The following is a 17,008-nucleotide window of genomic DNA, read 5'->3' on the forward strand; positions in this document are numbered from 1 at the left end:
ATTATTCACCACTGATCTGAACAACGTGTTAAAGCAGCAGTTTAAATGCACATTGTTTGAGCATTGATTGTTAAGCTCAATCACGAATGGATTTAACCACGAAGATCATCAAAATCTCCTACTATGTAGTGCAAACCTACTAAATTTTCTTCACGAATCTAAGGTGGATGATGATCTTCCCAAAGAGATGTTTCGATCTTTGGAGGATAGAAATGGATGTGTTTTTAGGCTATGAATGATTGATTGTATGAGTGAGAGAATGAGTTTCTGTGAGTTGTGACCTCTGCCTCTGATTCTCGTTCTTTGATGAGAGGGAGATTTTTTTGTAGTATCTAGGGAATGTATTCTTTTTCTTTGTGAGGAAGTTGCTTATAGCCTAAATGGACAAGTGAGTGTCCTCCAACTTAGATGGGTATATCCCTTTATGAGGCCAATGGGTTGAGTTTTTATATTAGTAAGCCAGAGAGTTGGGCTCCTCTTTCACTGCCAATACAAACTTGTCATAATCATATGTATATATTTACAATATATATGGTCGACTAGGCTAATTAGCAACATATAATGACTTGTTGTCATTTGTTTGACCTTACATAAATAAACTTATATATTTCGTTTACACAAAATATATTTTATTAATATATATATACCATTCTTGTTAATGTATATGTAAATACATACGTGATCACACATAATGCCAAGGTAGTGCACGTAAAACATTTCTCAAACCGTATCTATTGTCCAATAGCAAGTTTAAATGGTGTCGATAAACCTTTCCAGATATCAATCATTCAAGAGAATAGAAGCTAACTATTTAACCGATTTATCTACAAGGGAAAATGGGTTGAAGTCACTAGAAAAGTTGATCAAATGGGCAAATTGGTTTAACTTACCAGTAGTATATTCAAATGCATACATCTTATAGATCATTACGTTAACAGAAGCTACCGTTGTAACTATATCCTTTCGTCAGCATACGAAACACATCATTTACTTGCAAAACTACAATGACAAAGATAATATAACATGGTCATCTCTGCATCATAGACATCTGAATGTATAAGTTATAACTTTATAAGATACTTGAGTAGAAAAGAATAAGATCTCCTTATAACACAAATTTCACCTTTTCTGATTCAGTGGGGTGGATAATAAAGCATATGCTTTACATAGCTCTTTTCACAAGTACCAGGTCCAAATAAGTATATGCTGCTATTTAGTATTCAATTCCACCTTATAAAACGAAATCAAAGTGTGCAAGCTTTTCTAGATAGCCATGTGATTCAAATTCTTCTGATCTTTGAAAAGGTTCCCGTTTCTGAGAAATATGTGCTCTGCATTCCACTCCCAAGTCTATTAGCATCTGCCTGGGGATCTATGAGATCGATGCCCTGCGCAAATGAACAATGGGTTATGAACAGCTTTCCAAATTCATCTTTTCACTTGTGAGCAAATGGTAAGAGAAAACAAACCTGCACAGGTGTGAAAGCCAAACATGAAGTCAAACCAGAGGTTACCCCCCACCGCTACTATATTACTTCTTGGCAGCTTTGGCAGCAAGCTTGCTCTGACCAACTGATACACGCAACTTCTCATTTCCAGCTTGACCAAGCATACCATATCCTTCTCTTAGTCCATCGCCTATAATCAAAGAGACAACACCAACGTTTAAGAAAAAGCTTTACTATTAGATCTCAAGAAAGTAATACTAGTGGCTACTAGTGTTTCAGAGCCTTTTTAGTGCCAAAAAAAATTATCAATTGTATAGATAAGTACGAAGATATTGTTAAGTAAAATGAGACAGGTGAGATGTAAATGGGGGGATAAAAAGACATTACAAGGTTGGATCTAAGTTCTAATAGCAGGTACGAGTGTCAAGATCTAATGGTGTATCGTTTAATGGGTTAGAATTTGATTGTGTCCTAAACTATATCTACAGAAGGCCAGAAGCACAATATAAAGATCACTAGTTGCAGTTTACTACGCAATACACTATCACAGATATTGCCTTACCAAAAAAAAATACACTATCACAGATATCCTTCTAGCGCACCAAAGTCTTCGTTGAGATATTAACAACACATAGTAAATAATAAATGTTGATTTGGGTTTGCACAAGTAGTGCTGGGCAACAGAACAGCTACATGACAGGCAATATATTTTAAACCGGTTTTCTGATAGTTGCTAAGGTCAGTAGCAGAGGTCACAATTATCATAGTATCATACTACAGTCTACAGAGAGCATTTTCTTTAATATCAATAACAAGTTTCTCATAAAGCTGGATGTTGTTCCAAGTTCTGTTTGGTTCTTCTAGCATGGCAGTTAGAATAGGGATGAGTGTAAAGTTGGGATGAAGCCATGAGGTGAGTATTGGACTATTAGAGTTGGCACGCGAAAGTGAGCTTATTATAATGGTAGTGGCGGGAGCAAGATGCGATTGTAACTTGATAGGTAAAGCCGTAAGAGATTGTTTTCTAATCAGTAGATGATGATAATTGAAAAGAATGTACATAGTTTAGCAACTTGGAATGAGATCAAAAATACTCTAAAGGGCTGTCCATTTTGTGTCATGTATGTCTATTATTCAGTAGATTTAACATCTCAAAGCCAGTTAATCTGTTTTGGTTAAGGAGATCACAAAGAAAGCAATAATCCTGTTAATCCTTCTAGTGTGGAAAACATTATCTGCTACATTATTTATGGAACCAATGTGGGATGGGCCATTGGAAAGTTAAAAAATTATAAGGTAGGTGGAAGTTCATCCTGGGGGTGTTTGGTTCATTGGAATCCCTTGGAATTCATAAGAATTGGAATTTAAATTCTATTCTTTCACTTGTTTGGTTGGGAAAAATATGGGATTGCAATCTAAAAAATTCCATCAAATTCCTTGAAATATGGAATTTCCAATTCCTTCAATAATCTAATGGAATGCTCAACATTCAAAGAAATTCATTCATCTTTACTAAAATGCCCTCTTACAAGTAACAACTAACCACAAAAATTTTAAGCCTACCATGATTTGATTAACCGCTGGATGTTAACCACCATCCACCACCACCACCAAATCTGCCCTCTTAATGTCGTCATCGCTCATGATTTCCGGCCGCCGTCGCTACTCATGATTTCCGGCCGCCCCCATTTCAAAGTCAATCCTTTTTTTTGGTTAAACAATAGTTGTTTATTATTTACGGTTGTTTGATTTAGGGTTGGGATAGATGAAGATATTGTTTGGTTTATTAAACAATTTCATATGATGAGTAAAGTAAATTTTGTTCGAGCAAAAGAAAAAGGGAACAAGATTTGCAGGTGTGTTGGTGACCTTTTGGGAGAGATGAAAAAAAAAGTCATGTGGGGTTGTACTGATCTAGACATCTACCATTAATTAATATACATTATGTTTATTTTTTTTAGAACAGCAAATACATTATGTTTATTATATAAAAGTTTTTTAATATAAAAGATGTGTAGTGATATTAATAAAATTGTTAAATTGAAAAATAAAAATTTAAAAAAAGGGTAATTTGATCTTTTGATATACTTTAAATTTTAATTTCTTTATCTGAATTCCATTGAATTCTAACAACTAAACACATGACATACTTTAAAACTTTTGGATTCTAATTCCCTCAAATTTTAATTTCTTCGTCAGATTTCAATTCCTTTAAAAACATTCTGCGAACCAAACGGCCCCTAAGTCGCTCGTAAATAAAAAAGAAAGAGCCTTTCCTTCCCAAGCCAATTCCTACATGTCGATCTTCAAACACTACATGTGACTTTGATTTTACTAAATCAAAAGCTATATTAAATATATACTTCAACTATTAGGCTTGTAAATTAAAAAGGTATTCGTTCATCTTTTCACTAGTAACATTATAAAAATAATAAAATTACAAGTCAAGATTCGAGTGAAGCTTATTCAAAGCTTGTTTAAAAAACTAAGTAGATCACGATCCAAGCTCGAGCCTAGTAATCGAGTCAATACCAAAGTTTGAGCTTCAAATTAACACTCAATTCGAGCAAAGCCAAGCTCAAGCTCGAACTTAAAATGAAAAGGCTGAGCTTGAGTATTATCAAGCTCGAATTTGGCTGGGATCAGTTACACCTCTAAGTGTATCCTAGGGACCCTTACAGACCGGCACTCAAGGCTCCTATGGTATCAATTTTTCATGTTAACACTTTTTAACTTTTGCCAATATAAACAACACTACTTTTAATGATGAAAAAAATTACTTACCAAGTGAGCTCTCTTCAGGAATTCCAACTGCATTCTGTTTGCCAACTTTCGCATATCCGTAATAGCATATCTGATTAAAGGAAGGTTAGAGAGGTGAGCACAATAATGAGGAAATGTAGAAAAAGAAAAAATAGCTATGTGCATTAATCAGGAGAGTACACACCTCTCCTTTATCTTACGTAGGCGACAACCACCTCTTTTCTTCTTAGGTTCAGAATCAGGGACTGGAAGTGGTTTAGGTTGCTTTGCAGGAGGCGGCTCTTGCCACTTTTCAATCTTCTCGCGAATTTCCTCATGAGATGATGCAGTAGAAAAACCAGCCAAATTCTTCTTTTTGGCACCTAGAATCTGAACATTACATGCCGGCATCTTTGCTAGTGACGAAAGACCGCCAGCTGTCCCCATGAGTTTGGCAGCAACCGCACTCCCAACAATGGCAGAAAGATTCGGAGCAATGTAGCCCATTCTGCTTTCAACAAAATCCAGAACTTTCTTTTTTGATGCATCCAGTGTAAGGGCTCGATCACAAGCCTCGATGGTCTTCTGAAGAACATCCTCAGGAAGAGGTTTCCCACTGGTGGTAGATGCCGTAACAGAAACAACCATAATGACGGCTGATGGCAGCAGCCCTTCAAGATCCACAAGGGTTAAGTCAACTTCATTCCCTATCTTCTTGACCACACGTGCATAATCGATAGGGTGGTGCACAAGAGACCCGAGCTCAGGAAACTTGAGGCGGTACTTATCACGAATGAATTTATTAATGATTTCAATCTCATTTTCTATATAAAGCTCCTTTTTTTTTAACGGCATTTTATTCTACTCCTACTCCTAAATTACACGTATACCAAACCAGGACTCTCGAAAAATCCTTATTAATCTACCCTCACAAATGTGAGAAGTGGTACTCGAACCCAGGTGGATCCTCCCAAAGTTAAAGACCCTACCAATACTAAAAGTAAAAAGCTTATATTAGCATATGAAAAGAATATAAATTTCTTCTAACACTGTAAAAAATTTTTTTTTTTTAAATCACATATAATACGAAATAAAATCTCTAGTTATCTTCCAATTTTGACTATACATCATAATGGAAATATTGATGTAAGTAAAACTGGACTAGTTTTGCAATGGGTATATGTGGCAACATCGTCGTCGTATGTGCGGTTTCGTCTAGTGGGTTGCACCACGGGTATAGGAGCCGCATGTGAGCCCCAATGGAAAATGCAGTGGCGAAGCCACTTGAGACTTAGGAAGGGTCACGGCCCACCCTAGAAACTCCATTGGTAAGTAATATATCCATGTACATTCACAAAGAATGTGAAATTTTGTAGCATTTGGCCCATCCCAATTGAGTATTTTATTACAAACACTTTGAACTTTTGAAGAATTGAAACATTTGTGTGATTGGCTCAACGATACACGTGTATGTTTATTACTACACTAATTGTTTTTTTTTATATAATAAAATAATTCTTAGAAACTATATTGCAATTTTTTATGTTTCATTTTGTTTTCATTTTTCAAATGGTATAATTTTGTATCTTCAAGTATAGAAAGTATATAGTACGAGGATTCCCTTGAGTTGAAACTCCAACTTGAGTCAAGTTGAAGGGATCTTGACCATTGAATGAAAATCAAAGGCCAAGATTAAAAGATCATCTTTACATCTTAACTCTTGAATTTTATCTAATGGCTAAGAAACTCTTAATTTGACCCTCAAGTTGAAAGTAATTTGAGGAGATCTCCATCCTTCTATAACTTCAATTATTACAAAGCCATTTTACAAAATACAAATAGCAGTAGTAGCATGGCCGATTTAAGTTTTTAATGACATTAAGCGGAACCAACTTTGAAAGCTTTGTTTTATAGTTTTTAAACAACCCTCCTCATCTATTCGGAATTGAAACATTATAATATGTTACAAAACCTATTGTTAAAAGGCTTTACCCGAGCCTTAAACTTTTGTGAATAGTAAGTCATAGTTAAAATAAAGTAAACATGAGTTAAAAACTGTCAGAGGCGGCTCAACTAAATAAGAGACCTAAAGCGAATTTTATTACACGGCTTTTCGTATTAATAAAATTGTTCATATTTGGAACACTTGATTTATTCACACCTATATACATGTAAGTGTATATGGTCACATATCATTTAGCACATCATTTTATACATATTTCTTATTTTCCTAAGCTATTTTAATTCTCTTTTGTACTATATTCTATGTATAATTATTAAATTATGAGGCCTTTAAAATTTTGCGGCCTAAAGTCTTTGCTTCATTTGCTTTACCCTTGAGCCACTACGGAAAACTGTAGATTTGCAAGCACGAACCGAAGGTCTTAAATATATGGAGGTCGTAGGATACCGCCTAACCCACATATATGGTCAACTAAAGCCGACTATGCCTAATAGGTAAAGCAAAAAAAAAAATTTGGCCCTTCCTAGCTTAAAAACCTGGCTTCGCCACTGGGAAAATGGTCGTGTGACCATTGGAATGGACCGTTACACCTCCATTTGACTGTTTACCAACATTCTTACATAGTATATATGGTCGGAAAATGGAATCTATCGCCAGAACCACATTGAAACAAACTGAGTCATTACACTAAACTACTTTTATCAACTCATCACACTAAACTACTTTTATTGTTAGACCTTACACTAAATTCTTAAATTATACTCCCTCCGTCTCATTTTAATTGTTCTATGTTAATTGGTCAAGTCTTTCTCTTCCGACTTTGACCGTAGATATCTTTGTTTGTGTTATATATTATTTAATGCAAGTTATATCAATGAAATGTACACTTAAAACTCAATCAATTCATACATGTTATATCAAGTGTACAATAATTACGGTCAAAGTTGAAAGAAAAAGACTCAAAAAGTCAAATTGGACACTTAATATGTGGCGGAGGGAGTATGTGTCACACCATATTATATTAAATTCAAAAACATATTATGTTAAATTTTAAAAGACATTCATTAACAATAAAAATAGGGATAACTAGTATAATAAAATTTTGAATACTTTAAAACCAAATTTTAGCAATTTATAACTAACTTACAAAATAACTTAAAACTTGAAGGATAAAAACTAAAAATGATTTATATAGTAAACTAGTGGAATTGCCTCGGCGTTGTCCGGGGTCGTAGCTTTTGTGTGTTTTTTTCAAGAGTTTATACTCGTTCTAAAGACCCAAACTTAGATGTACGTATTACAAAACAACTACCAGCATCATAATATAAGGATAGTTAATTGTTTATCCTCGAAGTTGGTTTCTTTCTTGTCTTACTTAAAATTCGTTAGAAACCAGTAAATATATGTCGTATTTGTATCGGAACCCAATACCAATAAATTAAATGATGTTTAGTGTAACATTTACTTAAGAATAAATGTAAACTACAATATTCGTTCACATAAAATTTCATTAACAGAAATATATAATGTCTATTGAAGAATAATTGATTTATCTAAAAATTTATGAAGGTTGATAAAAAATTAAAATTATTAATTAGTACCTTGCTGTTAGAAAAATCAAGGGGCGGTTTTTAATATATAATGTACAAGTTTTTAAGCATGTAATATGTTTTTAGTGACAGCCCTAAGGGCTGTCATTATCATTTTCCTAATTATTATAATATGATTGTTATATAGTAATAAATAAGTAAATGTAAAATGATGATTTGTGTAACTTTGATTCAAATTATAACCCCACCTCATGACATCCCCATTCCACATGTTATGCCACCTACTAGGGGTGTTCATCAAACCGTCAAACCGTAAAAACCGGACCAATCTGGGATGTATGGATTGGTTTGGTCGGATTGAGTTACTAAAGTTTGGTCTGACAATTCAAGTTTTAAAAAACCGGGTTCATCAGTTCGGTTACAGTTTCAACAAAGAAAAAACCGCCATAAACCGGACCGGACCAAAGGTATATATGTATATGACTTTTGATGATATCTAACCATTAATAAAAGGAATCATATACATATACATGTATTTTTACGATAATGTGTTGGTACTACAATAGATATAATATACATTATGTAAATATTTTGTTTCGACCTTGTAAACTTTCTCATATATATTAAATGATGTGGAATCTATATGAAAATATTATATGATCGAATGTCTTTTGATTGTTGACTCAAACATATATTATGTTTTAATAGTTTCATAAATTTTCTAATTTTAAGTGTTTGTTATGACTATTTGTCACAAATATACACAAAGATTATATGGAAATAGAAGAAAGGGAAATAAGAATTTAAAACCGTCAAACCGACCAAACCGGACTGGCTCACATGGTCTGGTCTGGTTCGGTTTGACAACATAGTTGGTCTGACTTGGTTTAATGTATATTAAAACCGGGAATACCGGTTTGGTTTGAAATTTAGTCAAAACCGGACCAAACCGGTCCATGAACACCCTTACCACCTACTATTCTCCTACCCTCCAAAACTCTTGTTGCTTACTCAGACTTTAGTTCTTGATTTTCCAAATATCCTTCCAAAAACATACACACGTATACAGATAGTTACACATGTATGTGTGAGTCTATGACTCATGTTAAAAACACCCACCATTTCAACCACAAATATTCTATCTTTTATCTCATTGCAACCCCTAAAAAAATCATGTAAAAACACCATCCTTATTTGTTTGGTTTAATTAAGTCCGCCACTGAAGCTGTGTACATTAAAGTATGGAAAAAGGTAAATGATTTTAAAATATACAGATACAAACAAAATTTAAACATGGATTTGTGATGCACTCCATCGAAAGTGAGTTATGAAGGAAGAAAAAACTTGTACAGTATTTGATATTTGGCATGCTCAAGAGGTACCAAGTTACAGCAAATTACTACTAATTAACACGCCGACACGGTAACAACCGTCATCACAATACCGCTGGCCTGAAACACTTCCGGCGGCTGCTAACGACGACGCCCAGGATGACAATATATGCAAGTTGAGGAACCACCAAACAGTTATTAATAGAAGAAGACATCTAGGAAGACAACAACCGTGTATTGCCGGCGTAAAACACCTCCAATGGACGCCGACGATTACGACGATGACGGCAGCTGCGGATTGAAGAGAGACCTTTAAGCATCTTTCAAAAGAAGAAACCAATTAAGTCTGATTGCAGAAAGTAAAAAGTTTGTAAAGGATAAAGAGAGAAGATAGAGGGGGCAAAATATAAAGAATTGTTTGTAAATTTGGGCCAAATTTTTTCATTAGCCGACAATGATAAAGACAAACAACTGAATGAAAATGATAAAGACAAACAACTTAAGCAAGCCGATTACAAGCCAATTACTATCCAACCAAGTCATCTACTGTAGCAATCCAAATTTGGATTGTTATATATATAATATAATGAGAGTATATCAAAAGTTAAAGGGTTAAAACTGATTTATATGTATACTTAGAAACATTGAATCTGAGGTCTTATTCCTTTTAAATCCTGCAAGTCTGAAACACACCCTGCCATAATTTTTTACAAAACATAATGTAAGGCCAATGAGTTATCAGATTACAGCTAAAGTTTTATTGAGTCAGTTGGTTAATCTTTGTTTTTTTTCAAGGGTTCTAACCACAAAAACTTTAAGATCAATACTAATTGGTTGACATGGGCTGGCGCCACTAGATCCGCCATAGCCATTAACCTCCTCCTCTACAACACTAGATCCGCCAGGCGCCACTATGTGGGTCCATGTAGTCACGTGGTGACGGTACCGTTGAGTTTCACTCATTGGTAAAAGCAATAGATACTCTCCCTAGTCCCCAGTTGTAAAAGATTGAATCCGTGACATGGAAAAAGTACAAGAAAATTGTTGTGGGTGACCTTTTAGAAGAAATCTTTTCAATTTTCAATTTTGTATAAGCCGCATCACAAGATTATCTTTTAAGGTTTATAAGTTCGTCAACTTCTAATTAAACTTTATTTTTAGTTAATCATAGACTACTTGTGTTTACTTATACTCGATAGTTATGTTCGTATAGCCCTGTTGTGGAGGTCGTCTTGCTTTTGTCTTATTCTGCTTACTTATTAAATAAAATCATTAAAAATGGAGAATCGATCTGTGATGAAATAGAAGTTGCAATATTTGATCTTTAATTATAACGTTAATGAAATGATCTAAAGAATGATAGAACATGTACGTTGTCCGTGTATTAACCTAGGATAAAGGTTAGTCAGGATGTTAAAAATTAAGACAAAGATACGGTGAGAGATAATGTTGTTAACGTGTGAAATTGAATTAAATAAAATTCTCAAAAAGATAGTGTAATCAACGGTCAAGTCCATACGGTTGTTTAGGAGAAGTTATTTGACATGGTTTCCTAAAGATGTTGATGTGTCTCAAAAGGCTAGGTGTAGTGCTTATTGAATGACTTTTTTAGTTTTTACTGATCAACGACCAAAAGTAATTTATGTACCAAGTACTGGTAAAGATTTCTCACCCAGGTCGAAAACTTGACAGCCGATAAAAAGACATGCCAGATCAAAAAAGGCCCATATATTGGAGTGAATTTATATGATAAAGAATTAAAGATAAGTAAGAGTGAATTTATTTTAATTTTTTTTAGTTGGTGGATTGTAATACCAAATTACCAAATTTTGTAGTTAATATTTTTCCACGAAAACGTGTCGCAGTTTTCCAGCAATGCACATGCAGTTTTCGAAGGGTAAAATAAAATGAAAATTATGTATGCACTTATAATTGCATTGTACTAAAACATTTTGTTTCACATAAGATGCAACAGCAGCTAACTTCACATCATTACAATTTACAAAGCCAGTGAGTATAATTGTTCACCAATCACCACTGATCTGAACGTGTTAAAGCGGCAGTTTAAATGCACATAATGGCAAGGTACTGCACGTAGAACATTTCTCAAACCGTATCTATTGTCCAATAGCAAGTTTAAATGGTGTCAATAAACCTTTTGAGATATCAACCATTCAAGAAAATAGAAGCCAACTATTTAACCGACTTATCTACAAAGGGAAAATGGGTTGAAGTCACTTCAAAAGTTGATCAAATGGGCAAATTGGTTCAACAACTTACCAGTAGCATATTCAAATGCATACATCTTATAGATCATTACGTTAACAGATAAGCTACCATTGTAACTATATCCTTTCGTCAGCATACGGAACACATCATTTACTTACATAACTCCAATGACGAAGTGAAAATAGCATGGTCATCTCTGCATCATAGACATCTGAATATATAAGTTATAGGATACTTGAGTAGAAAAGAATAAGATCTCCATATAACACAAATTTCACCTTTTCTGATTCAGCGAGGGTGGATAATAAAGCATATGCTTTACATAGCTCTTTTCACAACTACCAGGTTCAAATAAGTATATGCTGCTATTTAGTATTCAATTCCACCTTACAAAACGAAATCAAAGTGTGCAAGCTTCTCTAGATAGCCATGTGATTCAAATTCTTCTGATCTTTGAAAATGTTCCCGTTTCTGAGAAATATGTGCTCTGCATTCCACTCCCAAGTCTATTAGCATCTGCCTGGGGATCTATGAGATCGATGCCCTGCGCAAATGAACATTGGGTTATGAACAACTTTCCAACTTCATCTTTTCACTTGTGAGCAAATGGTAAGAGAAAACAAACCTGCACAGGTGTGAAAGCCAAACTTGAAGTCAAACCAGAGGTTGCCCCACCGCTACTATATTGCTTACCCTTGTACCTGAAGATTTAAATTCAAACATGTACGATAAGAACTTGGATAAATCATTCCGAAAAGAAAAGAAAAACATATGCAATATGGAAATAGCATACTTCTTGGCAGCTTTGGCAGCAAGCTTGCTCTGACCAACTGATACACGCAACTTCCCATTTCCAGCTTGACCAAGCATACCATATCCTTCTCCTAGTCCATCGCCTATAATCAAAAAGACAACACCAACGATTAAAAAAAAGCTTTACTATTAGATCTCAAGAAAGTAATACCAGTGGCTACTAGTGTTTCAGAGCCTTTTTAGTGCCAAAAAAAATTATCAATTGTATAGATAAGTACGAAGATAGAGTTAAGTAAAATGAGACAGGGGAGATGTAAATGGGGGGATAAAAAGACATTACAAGGTTAAATCTAAGTTCTAATAGTGTCGAGATTTGATGGTGTATCGTTTAATGGGTTGGAATTTGATTGTGTCCTAAACTATATCTACAGAAGGCCAGAAGCACCATATAGAGATCACTAGTTGCAGTTTACTACTCAATACACTATCACAGATATTGCCTACCCAAAAAAAATAAACTATCACAGATATCCTTCTAGCGCACCAATATCTTCGTTGAGATATTAACAACACATAGTAAATAATAAATGTTGATTTGGGTTTGCACAAGTAGTGCTGGGCAACAGAACAGCTACATGACAGGCAATATATTTTAAACCTGTTTTCTGATGGTTGCTAAGGTCAGTAGCAGAGGTCACAATTATCATAGTATCATACTACAGAGAGCATTTTCTTTAAAATCAATAACAAGTTTCTCATAAAGCTAGATGTTGTTCCAAGTTCTGTTTGGTTCTTCTAGCATGGCAGTTAGAATAGGCATTAGTGCAAAGTTGGGATGAAGCCATGAGGTGAGTATTGGACTATTGGTGTTGGCACGATTATAATGGTAGTGGCGGGAGCAAGATGTGATTGTTACTTGATAGGTAAAGTTGTAAGAGATTGTTTTCTGATCAGTAGATGATAATAATTGAAGAGAAAGTACATAGTTTAGCAACTTGGAATGAGATCAAAAATACTCTAAAGGGCTGTCCATTTTGTGTCATGTATGTCTATTATTCAGTAGATTTAACATTTCAAAGCCAGTTAATCTATTTTGGTTAAGGAGATCACAAAGAAAGCAATAATCCTGTTAATCCTTCTAGTGTGGAAAACATTATCTGCCACATTATTTATGGAACCAATGTGGGATGGATCATTGGAAAGTTAAAAAATTATAAGGTGGTTGGAAGTTCACCCTAAGTCGCTTGATGATTAAAGAAACAGCCTTTCCTTCCCAAGCCAATTCCTACATGTCGATCTTCAAACACTACATTTGACTTTGATTTTTCTAAATCAAAAACTATATTAGTTATATACTTCAACTATTGGGCTCTTAAATTAAAAAGGTATTCGTTCATCTTTTTACTAACTGGTAACATTTTAAATTAAAAAGGTATTCATTCATCTTTTCACTAGTACATTATAGAAATAATAAAGTTACAAGTCAAGATTCGAGTGAAGCTTATTCAAAGCTTTGTTATTCTAAGGATGCTTAATAAAATAAGTAGATCAGGATCCAAGCTCGAGCCTAGTAATTGAGTCAATACCATAGTTTGAGCTTTAAATTGATACTCAATTCTAGCAAAGCCAAGCTCAAGCTCGAACTTAAATTGAAAAGGCTGAGCTTGAGTATTATCAAGCTCGAATTTGGCTAGGCTCAGTCACACCTCTAAGTGTATCCTAGGGACCCTAACAGACCGGCACTCAAGGCTCTTATGGGTATCAACTTTTCATGTTAACACGTTTTAACTTCTGCCAATATAAACAACACTACTTTTAATGATGAAAAAAATTACTTACCAAGTGAGCTCTCTTCAGGAATTCCAAACTGCATTCTGTTTGCCAACTTTCGCATATCTGTAATAGCATATCTGATTAAAGGAAGGTTAGAGAGGTGAGCACAATAATGCGAGAATGCAGAAGAAGAAAAAATAGTTATGTGCATTAATCAGGAGAGTACACACCTCTCCTTCATCTTACGAAGGCGACGACCACCTCTTTTCTTCTTAGGTTCAGAATCAGGGACTGGAAGTGGTTTAGGTTGCTTTGCAGGAGGCGGTTCTTGCCACTTTTCAATCTTCTTGCGAATTTCTTCACGGTAAGTTCTTCCTTGAGTTCCAGATGGATCACCTCCAATGGAGTCAACACGTGCTGCAAGAGTTGATTTTGCAGCCAAAAGCCGACAAGCACGCATCTTTAAGGAAGGAGGGGTGGTCTGAAGAACCTCTGTTTGTTCAATGTAACCAACACGAAACTGAGATGATGCAGTAGAAAAACCAGCCAAATTCTTCTTTTTGGCACCTAGAATCTGAACATTACATGCCGGCATCTTTGCTAGTGACGAAAGACCACCAGCTGTCCCCATGAGTTTGGCAGCAACCGCACTCCCAACAATGGCAGAAAGATTCGGAGCAATGTAGCCCATTCTGCTTTCAACAAAATCCAGAACTTTCTTTTTTGATGCATCCAGTGTAAGGGCTCGATCACAAGCCTCGATGGTCTTCTGAAGAACATCCTCAGGAAGAGGTTTCCCACTGGTGGTAGATGCCGTAACAGAAACAACCATAATGACGGCTGATGGCAGCAGCCCTTCAAGATCCACAAGGGTTAAGTCAACTTCATTCCCTATCTTCTTGACCACACGTGCATAATCGATAGGGTGGTGCACAAGAGACCCGAGCTCAGGAAACTTGAGGCGGTACTTATCACGAATGAATTTATTAATAATTTCAATCTCATTTTCTATATCAACCGACAATGTGTTACACTCCACAATGAGCTGGTACTCAGGATCATCTTGCAAAACCATAGCTTGATTTGACATGTCTGACCCTTTCTCGAGAGCACCCTCAACTTTCTGCCACATAAAAAAAAATTTATTCACAATCCGCACACAAAAAGGATACACGAGAAAAATAACAAACAAATTTAATTCGGCAAAATACGTGAACACAACAATCAAAATCAAATATTATTCTACCGACCTTCATAATATCGATATATCTCAGTGATTTCTGCAACTTGGAAACGCTATCAAGATCATCGTAATTGATTGCTTCTAAATCGGCTAAATCTCCATGAACATCCTCTTCCATGTGTTCTGCATCCCCATTGTCTTCATCCTATTGAATAAAAACATGGAATTAGGATCGATCGTTGAGTACGACTTTCAATTACGACATTAAAAAAGAAAAACGATGAGCCACTTACCAGATTCTCGTTATCATTGTCCGAAAGATCCTCGAGATCTGCGAGAAAAGAATCTTCAAGATTTGCCTGTGTAAAAACTTCCACTTATTACAAAATACACCAAACAACAAAAAACAGACTGTAAATATTTTTTATAAAATAACCAAAGATACTCTAAATTAGGGCTTTTTTTTCTAGCATCAAAACTAAATCATTAAGTTAATATTGAGCCTAATCAATTAATGCATTCATTGTAATAAGCTGAATTATTAAGTTAATACATTGAGTCCAACCAATTAAAAATATCAATTTTAGAAAGTAATCAAGAAACCCTGAACTGTTTAACTGATATATCAGACAATTAAGGGTTGCCGAATTAAACAATAATTAGGGAATTAAAACAAACGAAATTAACAACTAACCATTCTTATACAAACTGATGATGTCGGAAGTAGAATCGGAGCCGCGTCGTCTGGCCTTTTCACCCGGTTTATACGATATATATGTATTTTATTTTCTGTGTGCCGTTTATATAATTTTTATTTTTATACGGGGGCTTATGTCGGTCTGCTTGAGCACAATACAAATCAACCGGTTTAGGAACTTCAAAACCGGATTACACAAGCATATTTATATTACATATGGTTGGGTACGGTAAAACAATTATTAAAGTAAAATAAATAAAACAAGATGTCGACATTTAAATCATAGTTAAATTGATGCGTAAGATTCACAAAGCCGTTGATGTACGATGATTTTTATGATGCATGGTAATTATCACTGAAGAAAAACCTATTGTTTTATTTGTTTTACTTTAATACTTGTTTTAATTTACCTAAACTCATATTACGTATATATACATTTGTGTATGTGTTTACTAGATGGTACCCGCGTAATACGGCAAAGATAGCGAAAACGGTAGTATTTTCGACTTTTAAAAGACTGTTTTAAAAGCAACATATCTTTTGTTCGAGCCTTGCCCGCAACAACAATAACAGACTTTTCAACATTTTAATAAACCTCGGGATATTTTCGACTTTTCAAAGACCGGAAAGTTTAAAAGGAGAAAATGATTGTTTGCTTTATAAGTGTTTAGGTAAGGGAACTCGCTTAGGTAGGGGGTAATTTTGCTGAGGACAGGTTGGGAAGGTTTTAGATACTTGCTCGTGGTTCCCTTATGGGTGAAGGATTCATCATCCACGGCATCAAGTATTTTGGGTATGTGAATAGTATCCTCTCCCAAATGAGGATCTGGGATGGGTATTTATAGGAGTTGTGGATCGAGGAGGGACAGATTCTGCTTGTTAGGGTAGTACGACCAGTAAGTACGTGCAGTTTGTCCACACCCTCGACCTACTCAGAGAGGGACCCATCCGAGCCGACTATGGCTAACCCCGCGACTCGTTCCCGGGGATCGGTTTATGACTTATTGATGTCGTGACTAGTTAGTATACTACAAATAAGGGTTTAAAAATACTAAATAGTTACCCGTGTGATGTGACGAGGTGGTGATGACGGCGGTGAGACATGAGAGATCATTGGTAAATGGTGGTGGAAGTGGTGGTGATGGTGACGACGAAATGAAGGTATTGTATGTATATTAAAGATGTGTGTAGCATAGATATTTTCGGTCATATTATTGAAAAAGGTAATATGGCTATTTTAGGAAACTGAGTCATAAATAGGACTCCGTATTAGATGGGAGGGGGAGTAAAATAAGTACATCAATATATGTTTGAGAGGGGAAAAATATTTTATAATGTC

General features: G+C 35.1%; 2 protein-coding genes across 3 annotated transcripts; both read right to left on the reverse strand.

The window, feature by feature from the left end:
* Positions 1-4,137: 4,137 nt before the first annotated feature.
* LOC122583036 (U4/U6 small nuclear ribonucleoprotein Prp31 homolog) lies at positions 4,138-5,045 on the reverse strand. The gene is made up of 3 exons (XM_043755478.1): positions 4,396-5,045; positions 4,233-4,302; positions 4,138-4,146 (listed from the first exon to the last, which is right to left on the reverse strand). The coding sequence occupies exons 1-3, from the start codon at positions 5,043-5,045 to the stop codon at positions 4,138-4,140; spliced, it is 729 nt and encodes a 242-aa protein (XP_043611413.1).
* Positions 5,046-11,245: 6,200 nt separating this feature from the next.
* Positions 11,246-15,750, reverse strand: LOC122608170 (U4/U6 small nuclear ribonucleoprotein Prp31 homolog). Of its 2 annotated transcripts, none has more exons than XM_043781264.1 (9): positions 15,667-15,750; positions 15,266-15,331; positions 15,040-15,177; positions 14,020-14,912; positions 13,856-13,926; positions 12,057-12,159; positions 11,889-11,964; positions 11,542-11,807; positions 11,246-11,459 (listed from the first exon to the last, which is right to left on the reverse strand). In XM_043781264.1, exons 1-8 carry the CDS (start codon positions 15,667-15,669, stop codon positions 11,700-11,702), a joined length of 1,458 nt encoding a protein of 485 aa, XP_043637199.1. In that variant the 5' UTR covers positions 15,670-15,750; the 3' UTR covers positions 11,246-11,459; positions 11,542-11,699. The 2 variants fall into 2 exon arrangements, with proteins under 2 accessions (XP_043637199.1, XP_043637204.1); XM_043781269.1 differs by having other exon boundaries at positions 11,246-11,474.
* Positions 15,751-17,008: the final 1,258 nt, after the last annotated feature.

This window comes from Erigeron canadensis, chromosome 1 (assembly GCF_010389155.1).
Source record: "Erigeron canadensis isolate Cc75 chromosome 1, C_canadensis_v1, whole genome shotgun sequence".
Classification (NCBI taxonomy): Eukaryota; Viridiplantae; Streptophyta; class Magnoliopsida; order Asterales; family Asteraceae; genus Erigeron; species Erigeron canadensis.